At 40.6% G+C, this 15,291-nt stretch overlaps 2 protein-coding genes across 2 annotated transcripts in view; one reads left to right on the top strand and one right to left on the bottom strand.

The window, feature by feature from the left end:
- The first annotated feature begins 1,095 nt into the window (after positions 1-1,095).
- On the top strand, positions 1,096-10,410 carry mep1bb (meprin A subunit beta b). The gene is made up of 14 exons (XM_008434045.3): positions 1,096-1,401; positions 1,520-1,538; positions 1,633-1,683; positions 1,787-1,830; positions 1,930-2,008; positions 2,932-3,049; positions 3,234-3,412; positions 3,957-4,175; positions 7,060-7,212; positions 7,722-7,937; positions 8,037-8,504; positions 8,594-8,773; positions 9,223-9,379; positions 10,031-10,410. The coding sequence occupies exons 1-14, from the start codon at positions 1,327-1,329 to the stop codon at positions 10,257-10,259; spliced, it is 2,187 nt and encodes a 728-aa protein (XP_008432267.2). The 5' UTR covers positions 1,096-1,326; the 3' UTR covers positions 10,260-10,410.
- Positions 10,411-10,508: 98 nt separating this feature from the next.
- Positions 10,509-15,291, bottom strand: part of phlpp1 (PH domain and leucine rich repeat protein phosphatase 1) — a 50,855-nt gene continuing 46,072 nt past the window's right edge. Inside the window, exons 14-17 of the mRNA XM_008434046.3 lie at positions 15,082-15,195; positions 14,035-14,229; positions 13,194-13,422; positions 10,509-13,097 (exon numbers count right to left, since the gene is read on the bottom strand). Of these exons, the coding sequence (XP_008432268.1) occupies positions 11,778-13,097; positions 13,194-13,422; positions 14,035-14,229; positions 15,082-15,195 (1,858 nt within the window). The 3' untranslated portion in view covers positions 10,509-11,777. The remainder of the gene's footprint in view (positions 13,098-13,193; positions 13,423-14,034; positions 14,230-15,081; positions 15,196-15,291) is intronic.

Raw genomic sequence — 15,291 nt, 5'->3', positions numbered from 1 at the left:
AATTGGTGCCACAAAATATTAAAATTGTCCGAGTGACTAAATTATGGGTTTTTAATAAATATACAGGTAAATTACTGATGAAAATGAACTTTTGAAAGATTTTCTGATTTTTGATGTACATGTGCCACCTACACATAAAAGCAAATGTTACAATATGATTGATAATTTCAACTACATACAGCAAATGCTACAACAATGCCAGATTAAAAATTAAAATGAGTCAAATCACGGGCTGTTTGTACATAAACATCACCGTACTTACACAAACCTCTTCAAACAGTTCACCTTGTTATTGATATGTGTCTCTTTTTGTTAGTCTGACCTTGGTGTCTGTGGAGACATTCCAGTGCTGGGGCCACAGACAGCAAAGTATTTTTTTAACAATCAGCTACATTTGGTTTGACAGACAATGAGCAGGTAACCACAGTGATGAAAAGAAGCACAATAAAACAGACAGTATATGGTTTAAAAAGTCAGTTTCTGCAAAAGATTTTGCTTACCTGGTAACAAAAAAAAAGAAAAAAAAAAAGAAAACTTGATCTTTAATAAAAAAAACATTTTTAAAAATGTTCACCAAACAGCCTAAAGTTTATCTGCACTGTTTGTTTTTACAGCTATTTGTCTGTCAGTCATGCGCTACAGAAGAAAAACCATTGTCATCAAGAAACACTTGTGTTTTCTGAATCCAAGGTGCAACATTGGTGTGGAAATGTTCATCAGTACTTAAAGACAGCATGACCACTTGCAAAGAAAAAGAATCAAAATGATTTATTCTTTGCAGAAACTTTACAATTTCCTAATTATGAAAATAACATTTATGCCAACCCTGTTTAATACATGTGACCTGTATGTGAGACAGTGACATTAAGCATCCTGCAATCATAAAACCTGGTAGAAGCAAATATTGAGAGAGACACGACTACCAATACTTTTTTTTTTAACACCATGTGTCCTGTTTCTTTCACTTCACAAGTATATATTACTTTACTTTGCTTAATTAGCTAAAATCCAAATCAAATGCACTAAAGTATTTGGTTACTGCTAAACAAGATGTAAAAATTCAAGTGTGTGAATAATTTTTTTGCATCCCTGAGATATACTCTGTTGGCTGTTCTAAGGCACTTTGCCAAGGTGTAAAGATTTGTTGGCATAAAAGCAGAGGGGAGCGAAGTTGTTGTGTAACTTTACCGTTTATGGCTCTGTCAGTTATTGACTTGTGAAATGTGGGCTTTATCATCAACATACACCTTTGTAATCTCTGCCTCCTTAGCATTAACTTTGCACAGTCACTGCCATTTATTTACTTCTCAATGAAGACAGTACAACATGGCAGGAGGAGAACCAATCGGTGTTCTTGTACTTAACAGTTTTTGCCTTCTCTGTGTTACCACCCTTTGTTTGGTAAGATATTGATTTGATTTAATGGTATGGGTTTTAAAATGTGAAATATATATATATGTATTTTTTTAAATTACTTTGTTATTCAACACTTTCTACCGTTTTACTATCCATCATATAGTCGACTGCAAAGATATCAGGTAAGCATTTTCTTTAGAAATCTGTGGACTTCGCTCTTCCATAATGCTAAACACAAATGTCTTCAACGCGTTTATTTATTTCTGTTTTCCGCAGACTTTAATGTAGACGGTGGACAAGACCTCGACATTTTTGACATCAATGAAGGTGTGTCGAGACAACAGTTTGGGCCACTTTATCCCTCGTTTCTTCCTGGTTTGCGCTTGGTTACCCTTTAAACCGATAATATCTGTGCTGTATGTCCTCACAGAGGCAGGGCTGAATCTGGTAGAGGGAGACATTGTACTTGATGAGGTAAATTTTAATATTTTGTTTAGTTTTCATCAGCACATGTGACATTTGTAAAATCACATTTATCTCTCTACTGGGATTGGCTTATTCTTGCCGCTGCAGACACAAACACGGAATTCTATCATTGGGGATGAGTACAAGTGGCCAACAACTGTTCCCTACTACATGGAAGATGACTTAGGTAAGAGTGTCTGTTGAGACATTTGGTAAAATATAGCCTGAAAATAAATTAATGCAAACAGATTTACTCAATATTTGCATTTAATTTCAGCATGACTTGGCAACAGTGCACAGCTTTTACCTGTGCTACATATTTGCAACTTTATTTTATTTGTTAACATTTTATTAGAAAATTTTCCTTAAAGTGTTTTAGAATAAATTGTTGTGCATAAAACACGTTGGCGCCCTACTGATGAAACACTGTGAACTTGTTGTGCCATCTTCTTATTGTTGGAGCTTTAAAGCTGATAGAGATCCAAGATTACTGTCAGTTAATCAACAATCATTATGACGTGTCATAAGAGTGGTGACAATCTTAAAGTTGTTTGTTCATAATACTGCACTGGGATCTGTGTGGTTTCGAGAAAAAAATTGAAATTAAATAACAAAACAAAAATAGTCAGATGCAGATACAGAAACACAGATAAAGACAGTACTTCTGTGAGCATCTAAATATCACTTTTTCATGGTTTATTCAATATGTAAAACATGGCAGGTGAAGAACATAACACTTATTAAATTTTGATCATATCAGTGGATGGGATGGTTTGGGTAGAAAGTGAGCAGCAGATGTGGGCAACCGCAAGTATGTGAGTTTGATAAAGGCCAAAGAGCAAAAGCTGGAAGCCTGAGTCAGGGCATTTTCAAACCTGCTGCTCCTCTATCAAAAGTAGTACAAGGAAGAAATAGTGATGAAAAGGTCCTCAGGTGAAAGTGCAGACAGTGAGTGATGTCCGCATCAGACCAACATCTACCGTCAGAGATCTGATGGACTCAGGCGTAACAGCAGCGACAGATATACAGGTTAACATATGATGAACCTTTGTTGATGAAGAACATTTAAACTTTAATAGACCTGATTTGCTTGTGTTGTCTCCTCTGAAGAGATCAATGCAAAAGGCGTAATTCTAAAGGCCTTTGAACAGTACCGCCTCAAGACCTGCATTGACTTCAAACCATGGAGCGGGGAAGAAAACTACATTTCCATCTTTAAAGGAAACGGGTAAGACAAGAAGAACCTATTTTCTATTTTACTTTTGTTTTTTTACCCTTTTAGATGGTAAGACAAGCTGTACCTTCTTGGGGATTAAAGCATTACTAATTCAGCACATGAGAAGGAGTCGTTGAGATAAGGCTCTGCTGGTTTAATTTGATGTTCATAAAAGCTTTTCTCTTTCTTCCCAAAGCTGCTTCTCCTCTGTTGGTAATCGCAAGGTCGGGAAGCAGAGGTTGTCAATAGGAACGAACTGCGACCGCATCGCTACGATAGAACATGAGTTCCTTCATGCTCTGGGCTTCTGGCATGAGCAGTCCAGGTCAGACCGCGATGACTATGTGCAGATCGTGTGGGACCGCATCTTGGAAGGTATTAACTAGTTTTCTCTTTATGACAAAAATGATTCTTTTTGTGAAATCTTGACTACGATTGCATATGCAGTGCCTTGCAAAAGTAGTCTTACCTCTTAGGATGTTTCACACATTGTTTCAAAAACTTCTGTGTTTCATCGTTATTTTATATGAAATACATAAAAAGTAGTCGGTAATGTCCTTTCTGTGCTTTGCATAAATAAGTTCCAGAGCAACAGATTACGTTCACAAGTCAAGTAACTAGTAAATAATGTTCACTTGTGCATAATTTATAAATTAAGAGAATTTTATTGCTGCTTCTGAGTTTTATTACTTCTTTTAGTGCACCGATTGTTTTATTGCATACATGATAAGTATATTCATAACAAATTGACCTATGCTCATCATTTCCTTTAAACTGTAAGTATATTTTCCATAGACAGGTTAGCAGTTTCTATAACATCTTTAAACACCTATGAATAAACAAACTTTTTAAGAATTTTGTAAAAGTGTGTTGAAAAAGACCGTTTTTTCTTTTCTTTTTTTTTTCTCTTTTTCTATAGGCAGAGAACACAACTTCAACACATATGATGACACCGTTTCCAGCTCTTTGGGCGTGCCCTACGACTACAACTCCATGATGCACTACAGCAAAGGCGCTTTCCAGAACGGTTCTGAGCCCACCATCGTCACCAAGATCCCTGCTTTCAGCGATGTCATCGGACAGCGGATGGAGTTCAGCGACAGTGACCTGCTGAAGTTGAACCGCCTCTACAAGTGCAGTAAGAGTCAACACCATACGGGGCCATTGTCTCTTAGCAAAAACAAAAGTAATGGAAACGTACGGAAGCGCATTGCTATCACGCAGGAAAAAAAAAAATTCGAGTGCTATCACGTTATAACGTGATACATCTTGTTAAAACGTGATAATTATCTTGTTAAAACGTGATATGTATCTTGTTAAAACGTGATATGTATCTTGTTAAAACGTGATAGTTATCTTGTTAAAACGTGATACATATCTTGTTAAAACGTGATACATATCTTGTTAAAACGTGATATGTATCTTGTTAAAACGTGATAATTATCTTGTTAAAACGTGATATGTATCTTGTTAAAACGTGATACGTATCTTGTTAAAACGTGATAGTTATCTTGTTAAAACGTGATACGTATCTTGTATAAACGTGATACTTTTATGTCCAGGAAGTGGCGATATTATGCTAGGCTTTTACAGTGGCTAACATGAATTGGTCAGGTTTCCCTTCATGTTTGGTCTACACGGATACGGATGCTGCTTTGCACTGTGGTTAAAACCATTAATAGCATGCTACTCTTAGCAGGATTCTAAATAGAACGGGGCTGCACAGAAGGAAACGTCAATTCGGTTCTCTAGCTGTGACGGCGTTCCTGACTGTCTGGATCGAAGCTGGAGTTGGCTTTCGATTGTAGCTTCTGATTCGGGAAATGGCTAAAGAGCAATTAGAACGGAGGCTCAGATGTATTTGCTGAACATTTTCTGTTCAGATTTATCTTTTTTAACAGTACACTTGCTGAACAACGGCAACGGCTGTTCGTAACCAAGCAACCGAAATCAACAGAAGGCTAGATAGTGGCAAAAGACAAAACTAGATCCTGTTAAGCATTCTTCAAAATAAAAGACTTCCTCTCAAGTTAAAATGCATCCCTGTAAGCCACAACAGCCAAACAGAAAGGCAGGTGCTCTAGGACAAAAAATGAAAGAAAACAGAAAGCTAAAATAATAGCAAATATTGTAAATGTGATAGTTCATTTATAATGCATTCCAGATACAAAAAGGTTTTTAAATCTCTCATGTTTGAAGTTTCACAATTCAGATAAAGGTTTCACAAATCACAAACTAGGTTTGAAATATTCTGCCATTGGCGTAGAATAATCTACTCCAGATTTGAAGTGTCGATGTATGTTTGTTTTTAAAGCATATCAGGTGATTTCTTAACACTTGCATGTTAAATCTAATTCCATGATTAGTTACTTATTTACAGGGCTGCACAGTGGTGTAGTTGGTAGAGCTGATGCCTTGCAGCAAGAAGGTTCTGGGTTCAATTCCTGGCACGGGTCTTTCTGTATGGAGTTTGCATGTTCTCCCTGTGCATGCGTGGGTTTTTTCTGGGTACTCCGGTTTCCTCCCACAGTCCAAAAACATGACTGTCAGGTTAAATGGCCTCTCCAAATTGTCCCTAGGTGTGTGTGTGTGTGTGTGTGTGTGTGTGTATCTCTTTGTTGCCCTGCGACAGACTGGCAACCTGTCCAGGGTGTACCTCGTCTCTCGCCCAGAATGTCAGCTGGAGATAGGCACCAACACCCCTCCCGAGCCCACTAACATACAAGGGTGTAAAGAAAATGGACGGAGTTACTTAATTACAGTCATATGTTAAGTATAATTTAAATGCTTATTATTATTTACTGAATGTAACTTGATTGTACATAATTACAAAAAGGTGATGTGAAAAATACTTAAATTCAAAGCTTTATTTATGATTTATTTTTGACAAAAGGGAAGAGAGAGGAAGTCTTTTATTTTGAAGTATGCTTAACAGGATCTAATTTTTTGTCTTTTGCCACTATCTAGCCTTCTGTTTATTTTGGTTGCTTGGTTACGAACAGCCGTTGCCGTTATGCACCTATTGTACTGTTCAATAAAAATGTTTTACAGAAAATGTTCAGCAAATACATCTGAGCCTCCGTTCTAATTGCTCTTTAGCCATTTCCCGAATCAGAAGCTACAAACGGAAGCCAACTTCAGCTTCGATCCAGACAGTCAGGAACGCCGTCACAGCTAGAGAACCAAACAGACGTTTCCTTCTGTGCAGCCCCGTTCTGTGTAGGATCCTGCTCAGAGTAGCTATTAATGGTTTTAACCACAGCATCCATATCCGTGTAGACCAAACATGAAGGGAAACCTGACCAATTAATGTCAGCCACTGTACAAGCCTAGCATAATACCGCCACTTCCTGGACATAGAATTATCACGTTTTAACAAGATACGTATCACGTTTTAACAAGATAACTATCACGTTTTAACAAGATACGTATCACGTTTTAACAAGATAAATATCACGTTTTAACAAGATACATATCACGTTTTAACAAGATACATATCACGTTTTAACAAGATACATATCACGTTTTAACAAGATACATATCACGTTTTAACAAGATACATATCACGTTTTAACAAGATACATATCACGTTTTAACAAGATACGTAACACGTTTTAACAAGATACATATCACGTTTTAACAAGATACGTAACACGTTTTAACAAGATACATATCACGTTTTAACAAGATACTTATCACGTTTTAACAAGATACATATCACGTTTTAACAAGATAACTATCACGTTTTAACAAGATATGTATCACGTTTTAACAAGATAGTATCACGTTATAACGTGATATGTATCACGTTTTAACAAGATACGTATCACGTTATAACGTGATAGCGCTCGAATTTTTTTTTCCTGCTTGATAGCAATGCGCTTCCGTAGAAACATTCAGCTGAGATAAGGTCACTTTTTTTCCCGTTGGGCCTCGTTGAAACATGTGAACAAACAGAATGACGCTACACTGAGTTTATTACTGTTCTTACACATGCTGCTTACCACATTTTTTTTTTCTAGCTCAAGGCTCCACCTTCTTGGACTCGTGTGATTTTGAGCGTGAGAATATCTGTGGGATGATCCAGGGACATGGGGACCAGGCCGACTGGGTGAGGGTCGTTAGTGCTGCTGGAGGGCCCGACACGGACTATTCCAATATGGGCAAATGCACAGGTGAGATAGATCTTAGAGAGATATCAGACATTGTTGAAATAAACGTAGCATTTAAGGAATGAGTTTAATTTAAATTCGATTTCAAAAGCATCTTTCATAATCTTTTATTTTTCATTATTTAATTGAACAAAAGTAATAGAGAATGTCAACACATGATTTTCAAAAATTCCTTTTTAATTTAGTTTTTTCATCCTTTTCCTTCACATCTATCTGTACTTGTAAATGTTTTTAAAAGTTTAAACCAGACCATATATATATTTATATGTTGTTTTTTTTGTTGAAATTCACATTCATCTCCTACAAAAATATTTTAATTATCTTTCCAGATTTTGAAAAAATAGTTAAAATAAGTACATGGTGTTTCTTCTATTGTCCTTTTCACAGTACTAAATTAAAATGTTTTTACAGAGCTTTACCAGGAATGCTAAAGTGATCCTGCTACTGTCACATCCACAGTGCAAATACAATTTATGACTGACGTTAATATTTTATGCCCTTGTTCTGTTTAGGATCAGGATACTTTATGCACTTTAGCACTGGTGCGGCCAACACCGGAGACACAGCCGTGCTGGAGAGCAGGCTTGTTTATCCAAAAAGAGGGTACCAGTGTTTGCAGTTTTTCTACTACAACAGTGCTGGTCCCAGCGACACCCTGAAGATCCACGTCAGGGAGTACGATGAAGCTAATCCCAGTGGAACGCTGCGCTTTATAGCAACACTAACTGGTGACCATGTCAAAGCCATGCTGCTCACAGAGCTCTTCTGGAGAAATGAAGCCGTCGAGTGATTTCTAATTTCAATCCTCTTCCCCCATTTTCACATAGGATCTCCTCAGGATTTGTGGCAGCTGCACCATGTGAGTCTAGATGTGAAAAAAAAGTTCAGAGTTGTCTTTGAAGGGACAAAGGGGGCCTCGGGGCCGGCAGCAGGAGGACTATCACTGGATGACATTAACCTTTCCGAGACCACCTGCCCCGAGTTTATATGGCGGGTGAAAAACTTCAGCCATGTCATGGATACGACCCCACTCGACACCTCCATCTTTAGCCCCCCCTTCACGTCCAAGGAGGGTTACACCTTCCAGATGCAGCTTTACCCCGGCGGTACAGGAGGCTATTCTGGGCAGTTGTCTGCCTACGCTCACCTCGTGGCGCGGGAGGGGGACACCGGACAAACATGGCCCTGCCCATGGAAGCAGATGACCATGATGCTGATGGATCAGCACCCTCACATTCAAAAGCGCATGTCCAATCAGCGCAGCATCACCACTGACCCGACCATGAAGGCAACAGGTGAGGCTTTCACAGAAAAAAATCGTGTGACATACACTAAGCTGCTCTTTATAGTTTAAACTTCACGCAACCTTTCAACATTGTTTCAGATTCGGAACTTTTCTTCTGGGATGATCCACGGAAGGTTGGCACTGAGGTGACGGATACCGATGGGTCCAAGTATTTCCGAGGGCCGGGTTTTGGTACTCCAGCGTATCTCACACACCTCAGAGCTAAGAGCAGAGACTTTATCAAGGGAGGAGATGCCATCTTTCTACTCACAATGGAAGGTAAAGACAACAAATTACTACATAAACTCAACGTCAGCTCCTCTGAAAATGCTCCAGCTCCCAACACCACAACATTCTGATGCGTACAATAAATCTATGTCGGAACAACACAGATTCCTGGAGCTGACAACAAAGAGCTCTCTTTGGCAATGGATGGGGAATGGCTTACTTTTCTGAACCTGTCCCATCATCACTATTCCCCATTTTGTCCATGTCTATCATAATTTTTCTCTGTGTCATAAGCTGTGAGGGACCCCTTCTGATTATATAGACCTATAGAGATCAAACCAATATAATCAATCCAAAGCGTGCTGTCATAAAACAATAAGATTGATCTGCGAACCTATTTGTTACCATCAGGGTTGTAACTGCGCTAAAAATACATTCTCTTGCACATTTAAAAGCAATGTAAGGATATAATCGCTCATTTATCTTATCTTTGTTTATAGATGTGGCCCATCTGACACAATCCCAGCCTGTGCCTCCCACAACCTTAAGACCTACCACATCCACATCCACTACCACTAATGCTTCAGATATTTGCCAAAATGTGCTGTGTCAGAATGGTGGAATCTGCGTTGAGGATCAAGGGAAGCCTTCTTGCAGGTGAGCAGGTTTTGACTGTAAAAAATAACCAGTCAGTGCTAAGCTGTTTTTTTTTTTTTTAATGATACAACGAAATACCCAAATTATACCAAAGATTAGCTATTTTCCTTCAGAAACTCTGCTTTTGTTATTGACAGGTATAAGACTTATCAATGCCTTCTGAAAACACTCATATGAATTTAAGACCTACAAGGATTATGAGAAATAATTTGTTTAAAACGGTCTCAATTTCCTAAAAGGGTTACAAAAACAAGCAAAAAAAAAAGTTTCAAGAGAATACTTTATGGTTTACAAGCTGGAATGAATAAGTTATACTGCTAAATGAATTTTGTCACAGCACAAGGCAACATGTTGAGTTTATTTTAGCCAGGAACAGAATTAATGAATGACATTGTTATTATTGTTATTATTATTTTAAATTAGTAATTGTTTAAAAGAAACATCAGCATGTGATAAATTAATTTATGAGCTTATATCAGTATATTATCAGAATGCCCTGAAGACATTTTAGGATGTAAAAATTCATATTCTTACATTTAAAAACAATTCATGACTCTTTAAGATCCCTTAGAAACCTTGAAACTACATAGGGATACTGAAAACACAACGGTCAGATTTTCTTATTTCTATCCCCTTTCATCTGCTCTGCAGGTGTGTGGTGGGCAGCGACTGGTGGTACTACGGGATTGTCTGTCAGCACAAAGGCTCCACGCAGGATAAAACCACTCTAGCACTGGCCTCCTCCCTGTCTGTGCTGGGAGCAATGTTAGTGATCACAGTAGTCAGCGTCCTCTGTATGAAGAAGAAGTACAAGAAAAAGGCTATGAACAACGACAGCAACATGTACATGCAAAATGTGCATGCCAATGATGGACCCTAACAATAACCTGGACTTTGTTTTTCAATGAAAACATTACAGCTGTTGACGGAGAGCAGGATTAAATCCAACGTTGCCTTAGATTGCCACCTATTGGTCATTTGATGTAAAGTCATGGGCACGATGGAGGAAGTTTTAATGCGTAAATGGAGATATTCTAAATGAGGCTTTTATTAAGGTTGTGATCTTTGCATAAAACTGTTAACATGTAAAAAAAAAAAATAATAAAAATAAAGTCTCAGACAACAACGCTTATATTCACAAATTTAAAATTTATTATACCAAAGACAGGAACATTTTGTAGTGTCTCTTTTCCGTGTGGCTATACTTGTTGGTGTTACTGAACTAGACACAGTCATGCCGGTGATAACAGTTACTGTAGGAGGGAGGTGGGACTAATTACCTGTGAGTATCCATGTATGTGAATGTCTCATGTGTACATGTGTACAGGTGTGCGTGTGTGTGTGTGCGTGTGATTATTTGCGTGTGCATGCAAATACCTATTAGTGTTCAGTAGATACAGTGATGACTACAGGACATCACAGTTCAACAAAGTGGAGCAAACCATTGCAACTTAGTGTATAAATATTGTACGGAATGTTAGTTTCCTTCCTGCAACTGCACATTTACACTTGTGTGTGTGTGTCTGTTGTGATGTCGATGTTGTGTTTGTGGGTTTACACCGTAAGATAAAGGGGGCACGCCTCCATAACAGCAAACAATAAATCCTCCCCACAGCTAAAAGCCTTCACCGACATACAGTTCCTTTTTAAAAGCATCAGTATACAACATTTTTCTTATTTACAATCATTGAAAAAGAATCACCATTTCTCTCAGAGAAGATTAGTAAAAAAGTGACTGAGTCACCATAAAGAGTATGCAACTCCTAGGAGTTAGTATTGGAAATTTTCTACAAAAAAATCTCTATGTCATTTTACAGGCCAAGAGCTGTGATTTACTGAAGAAATACAGTATTTTAAGTGCCCTATCTAAAACAGTTAGGTGTGGTATTAATGGCGTATGATTCACCAAAAGTCGATTGATAATAAAAAGATGAGTCTGTATTTCAAAAGGTTCCTTTTAGCAACTTCACTGCGATCACACTGATTTAAGTTCTTACAAAACAAAATAAACCATGGACTCGTTATCCATATTAAGTACGGTGACAAGCTAATGCTATTTGCAAATAGACTAGTGTTGATTATGTACTGCAAAAACAAAAACAAACAAAAAAAAAACAAACAAAAAAAACGTCGGGTCTGCGAGAAGGGCACGGACTCTGGAATTTGTGTCCTCTCAGGCGATTTGAGGAGGTTGAGGATCATTAAAGGGCTCATTTGCTTGTTTCACTCTGAGAATGCTTCCTTACATGTTCCTCCAAAGAGGTGGCACATGGCAGAGAAGCCTGTTGTGAAACACTTTCACATGTGCATTCTACAGCCTCCAGGCAAAACCCCACCCGTCCGTGGGCATGAGCGGAAGAATCACGGCGTGCTGTAGAGGAGATGAATCTGTGTCCGTCTAGAGAGGGGTGTCGTAGTAATCAGACGGCTGATCCGTCCCGGCTGGCTTCTGCTGTTTCTGCTGATGCTGCTTCATGATCTCCTTCACCTCTTCCTCCAGCTCAGGGGGGATGATGAACTGGTCGTCCGGGTCGGGCTGAGCCGGAGCTGTGAAGTAACCCCCTGATTTCTTGGACGGGGCGTCGGCTGCCACCTCGATGAGGTTGTGACTCTTCTCTTGACGCGCCACCGAACCGTTAACCCTCCTCTTCCCCGGAAACTTCCCACCGTCCCCAGCTCCTGCTCCCACGCCTTGCCACGACTCGTCTCTCTCCAAGCCGTTCTCGGCCTCTGCCAGGTTCAGGTCGACCCCGTCCTCCAGGGGCTCGGGGGTGCACGGGGGTGGAGGCGGTGGAGGAAGGTTGAGCAAGGTGCGTTCCTGGCCGGACGATGCGGGTACGAGGCTTTGGGGCGACGATAACTGCGACAGCTCCGCTTTCAGGCAGTGAACGTCTGCCTCCACTTCCACTCGGCTCCCGTTGGAGAAGACGCCGGCGATGGGCTCCTCGTCCTCGCTGTCCAGCCCGTTGTCGGACAAGGCGCTGGAGAAGGTGGCGCTGGACAGCTGCCTCTGAAAGGAGCCGGCAAGGCAGGCTGGGTGGAGCGCACAGCAGTTCCGAGCGGAAGCCAGCTCTGAACCTGGGAGTAGATACTGGCAGGACTGGGAGGTGGTGTGGGACTGCTGCTGCTGTAGAGACAGCAGCTGGGCTTGATGGTGCAAGTGAAGCTGAGGGTGGTGAGGCTGATCCTGCAGCAGCACAAAGGAGCTCTGCGGGGGCTCGTCGGACGAGGCCGTGGAGCCCACCTCACTGCTCATCTCGCTGGTGCTGATCTCGCTGCTGATTTCGCTGCATGAAGACGGCGGAACGGGCAGGGAGCCGTCCGAGGGTCGATCCTTAATGGCAGAAGACGACGTCGGGTAGGCGCCCAGGCCGGGGCTGGGGGGAGGTTGGGGCGGGTCAGAGCAGCAGCAGGAGCAGCAGTCTTCACTTACGCTGAGCTGCACCACGACTGCACTCAGGCTGTCGGTACAGCCGTAGCCTTGAGCCAGGGTGCAGAGCTTCTTAGCCGCAGCGAGACCGTCCGGGACATTCCGAACCGCCTCCACTGCTTCCGTAGGAGACACGGCGTCCCACAGCCCGCGGCTGCCCAGGATGAAGAACTCATCCTGAGGGGTGAGAGTCACCGTCTGCACGTAGGGGCAAGGAATGACTGAGGGGTAAAGGAAGGAGTAGCCCATAATCCTCGTGGAGTCAGTCACCCCGTTCACCTTGTTGTCCTGGAAGACAGGAGGATGGAAATCAATACAGAGAACATTTGAAACTAGATTTGTTTCATTTTTTTTTTTTTTTTTTTTTTTTAGTGGAACCTCTACCTCAGTCACGATGGCTCTGTGCTGCCTGATCCTACGGTATTCCTCCTCAAGGCCCACGTTGTGAAGAAGCGACAAGGACATGGGCTTCCCGTCCCGGCACAGGATGGCCTGGCACTTTCCTACATTAGCTGCTGTGAGGACGAAGCAGCCACTGGGGTCGGTGGGGTCGTGGCGGATGTGACACAGAGCTGCAGAGCCGCCGAGTTTCTGTCCGGCTGTTCCCAATTTCCTTCAAGAGGAAAAAGGATGAAAAAACAAGAGAGAGAGGACGACGGTTTATTGAACAGATTTTAAGTTGCAAGTATTCAGGAGGGAGTCCGTGGGTACAAACATAATTATGATGCCATTCAAAACCCAGAAATTAAAACCCTGGGCATGGGACAGGCTTGGTCAACAGATTCATTTTCCGTCCATAATCTCTGACGACTTGATGGTAAGGACGGGTGATCTGTGGCTAAGACTTTCTGGCATTTATTGCGATAATTAAGCTGATGATAAAAAGTATTTAAAAATCTGCTAAACTCTTTTTGGAAATAGACCCAACATCACTGTAGTCAAAGCCCTCTGAAAAAAACAAATAAAAACCAAAACAAAACAAAGTACTGATTGTCAAACAGACTGCTTCAAGAAAACACAACTTTTAAGTTGTGCAGTGTTATCACTGACAGCACACAAAAACAACATTTAACCCACATTTTTTATATCTATTACCACTCTCTTGTAACAGCAAAAAATTCCCAAGCACCACCAAAATTCTCTTCCTCCACCAAAAACAATCACTTGCTTGCAAAATAACGTCCAGTCGTTTAGAGAACGTAGAGTATTACTGCTGATCACGTACCTTTGCATGACGAGGAAGGTGTTGGTCATGTAATCCTCTTCGCTTTTTGTCTTGTGTATTTCCTCGGCCAGGACGTCGTTCATGGTGCACTGCAGCAGGTAGGGCACTTCCACATTCCTGTCTCCGTCAAACACGCCGTACAGAGCTTCCCGACTCCCACAGAAACTGTTTACTGAAAGGGCGGCAACGCAGAGTCTGAAAAGGAACAGACAATCACTCTGTGAGGAAACAAGAAGAGCTTGACAGAAAAAAATATGTAATGCTTGTTATGATCAGTTTGGATGAATATCTAAATATCTGCTGGGGTTCCCAAACATTTTTCATGCGAAGATGTGTTTTAAATCTTCCAAGTTCTCGGTCCATTATGTTAATTCAAAAAATATAAAATGCCAAACTTCCCTTTGAATTTACGGCAGATATTCTAGAGTGGGCAGACTTTATATATGAAAACTCAAAAATACAAGAAACTGAAATAATAGAAGCAGGAAAGAAGCAAGAAAGCAAACATCGGAAGAAAGAAAAGAACAAAGAAGCAAAAAAAGAAGAAAGGAGCAGAGAGAAAGAAGTCGTGAGAAAAAAAGGAGAAAGAAGAATGGCAAAAAAGGAAATGATGACAAGGAGGACAGAATAAGGAAAGAAAGGACAGAGGGATGGGAGCTAAAACAAAAGGAAGAACACAAGAAAGTATATGAGGAAGGAGAAAAGCATGGAGAACGTTCAGACAGTTCTGGTGGGGAATAAAGCTTTTCTATAATTCTGCAAACATGGAAAACACTGAAACCAAATTCCAGATCTTTCCAGGCTACTGTAACCCTTTCTGTAATCAAAGGAATATATTTGATTTGTACATTGCTTTGTAGTTCTACTTTTTCCCAACAAAGAGATTCTGCGGCAAGTGCTCGTGTTTTAGAAGAGCACTGCTTCCATATTTCTTTCATTAAAGTTATCTTTCAGAACACAAATTCTCAGAAGGGTTATATTAGCGAGGCTTTGCAGCACAAACACGATGGAGGTTGTTCTTTTCACTCTTGACTGAATTTAGCTCACTTGTTCTTTACGCCTGAGGCCTCTGTGTAACCATGACTCCACACAGCGGGGCCCCCAGATGCCTCATTCGATGAAAAGGTTGGTGGTGGATCAATACGGAAACAGCGAATGTTACTGGAAGACAAAAAACACGAAGCAGATCAAAATCAGTCCCTTATCTCCAGGCACATAAATACATATGTTATTATAAACAAACAGCAGAGAAATAAT

Source organism: Poecilia reticulata, chromosome 17 (assembly GCF_904066995.2).
Source record: "Poecilia reticulata chromosome 17, P_reticulata-male-v2, whole genome shotgun sequence".
Lineage (NCBI taxonomy): Eukaryota > Metazoa > Chordata > Actinopteri > Cyprinodontiformes > Poeciliidae > Poecilia > Poecilia reticulata.
Note: the sequence above shows the minus strand (reverse complement) of the source record. Positions and strands in the feature narration are given on the sequence as shown.

Bases quoted from the DNA above. Each gene is read 5' to 3' on its own strand.
- mep1bb (XM_008434045.3), top strand. From the start codon at position 1,327: ATGGCAGGAGGAGAACCAATCGGTGTTCTTGTACTTAACAGTTTTTGC. The intron at 3,413-3,956 runs GTATTAACTAGT...CTTTTTCTATAG, and splicing joins GTGGGACCGCATCTTGGAAG to GCAGAGAACACAACTTCAAC. The intron at 7,213-7,721 runs GTGAGATAGATC...TGTTCTGTTTAG, and splicing joins CAATATGGGCAAATGCACAG to GATCAGGATACTTTATGCAC.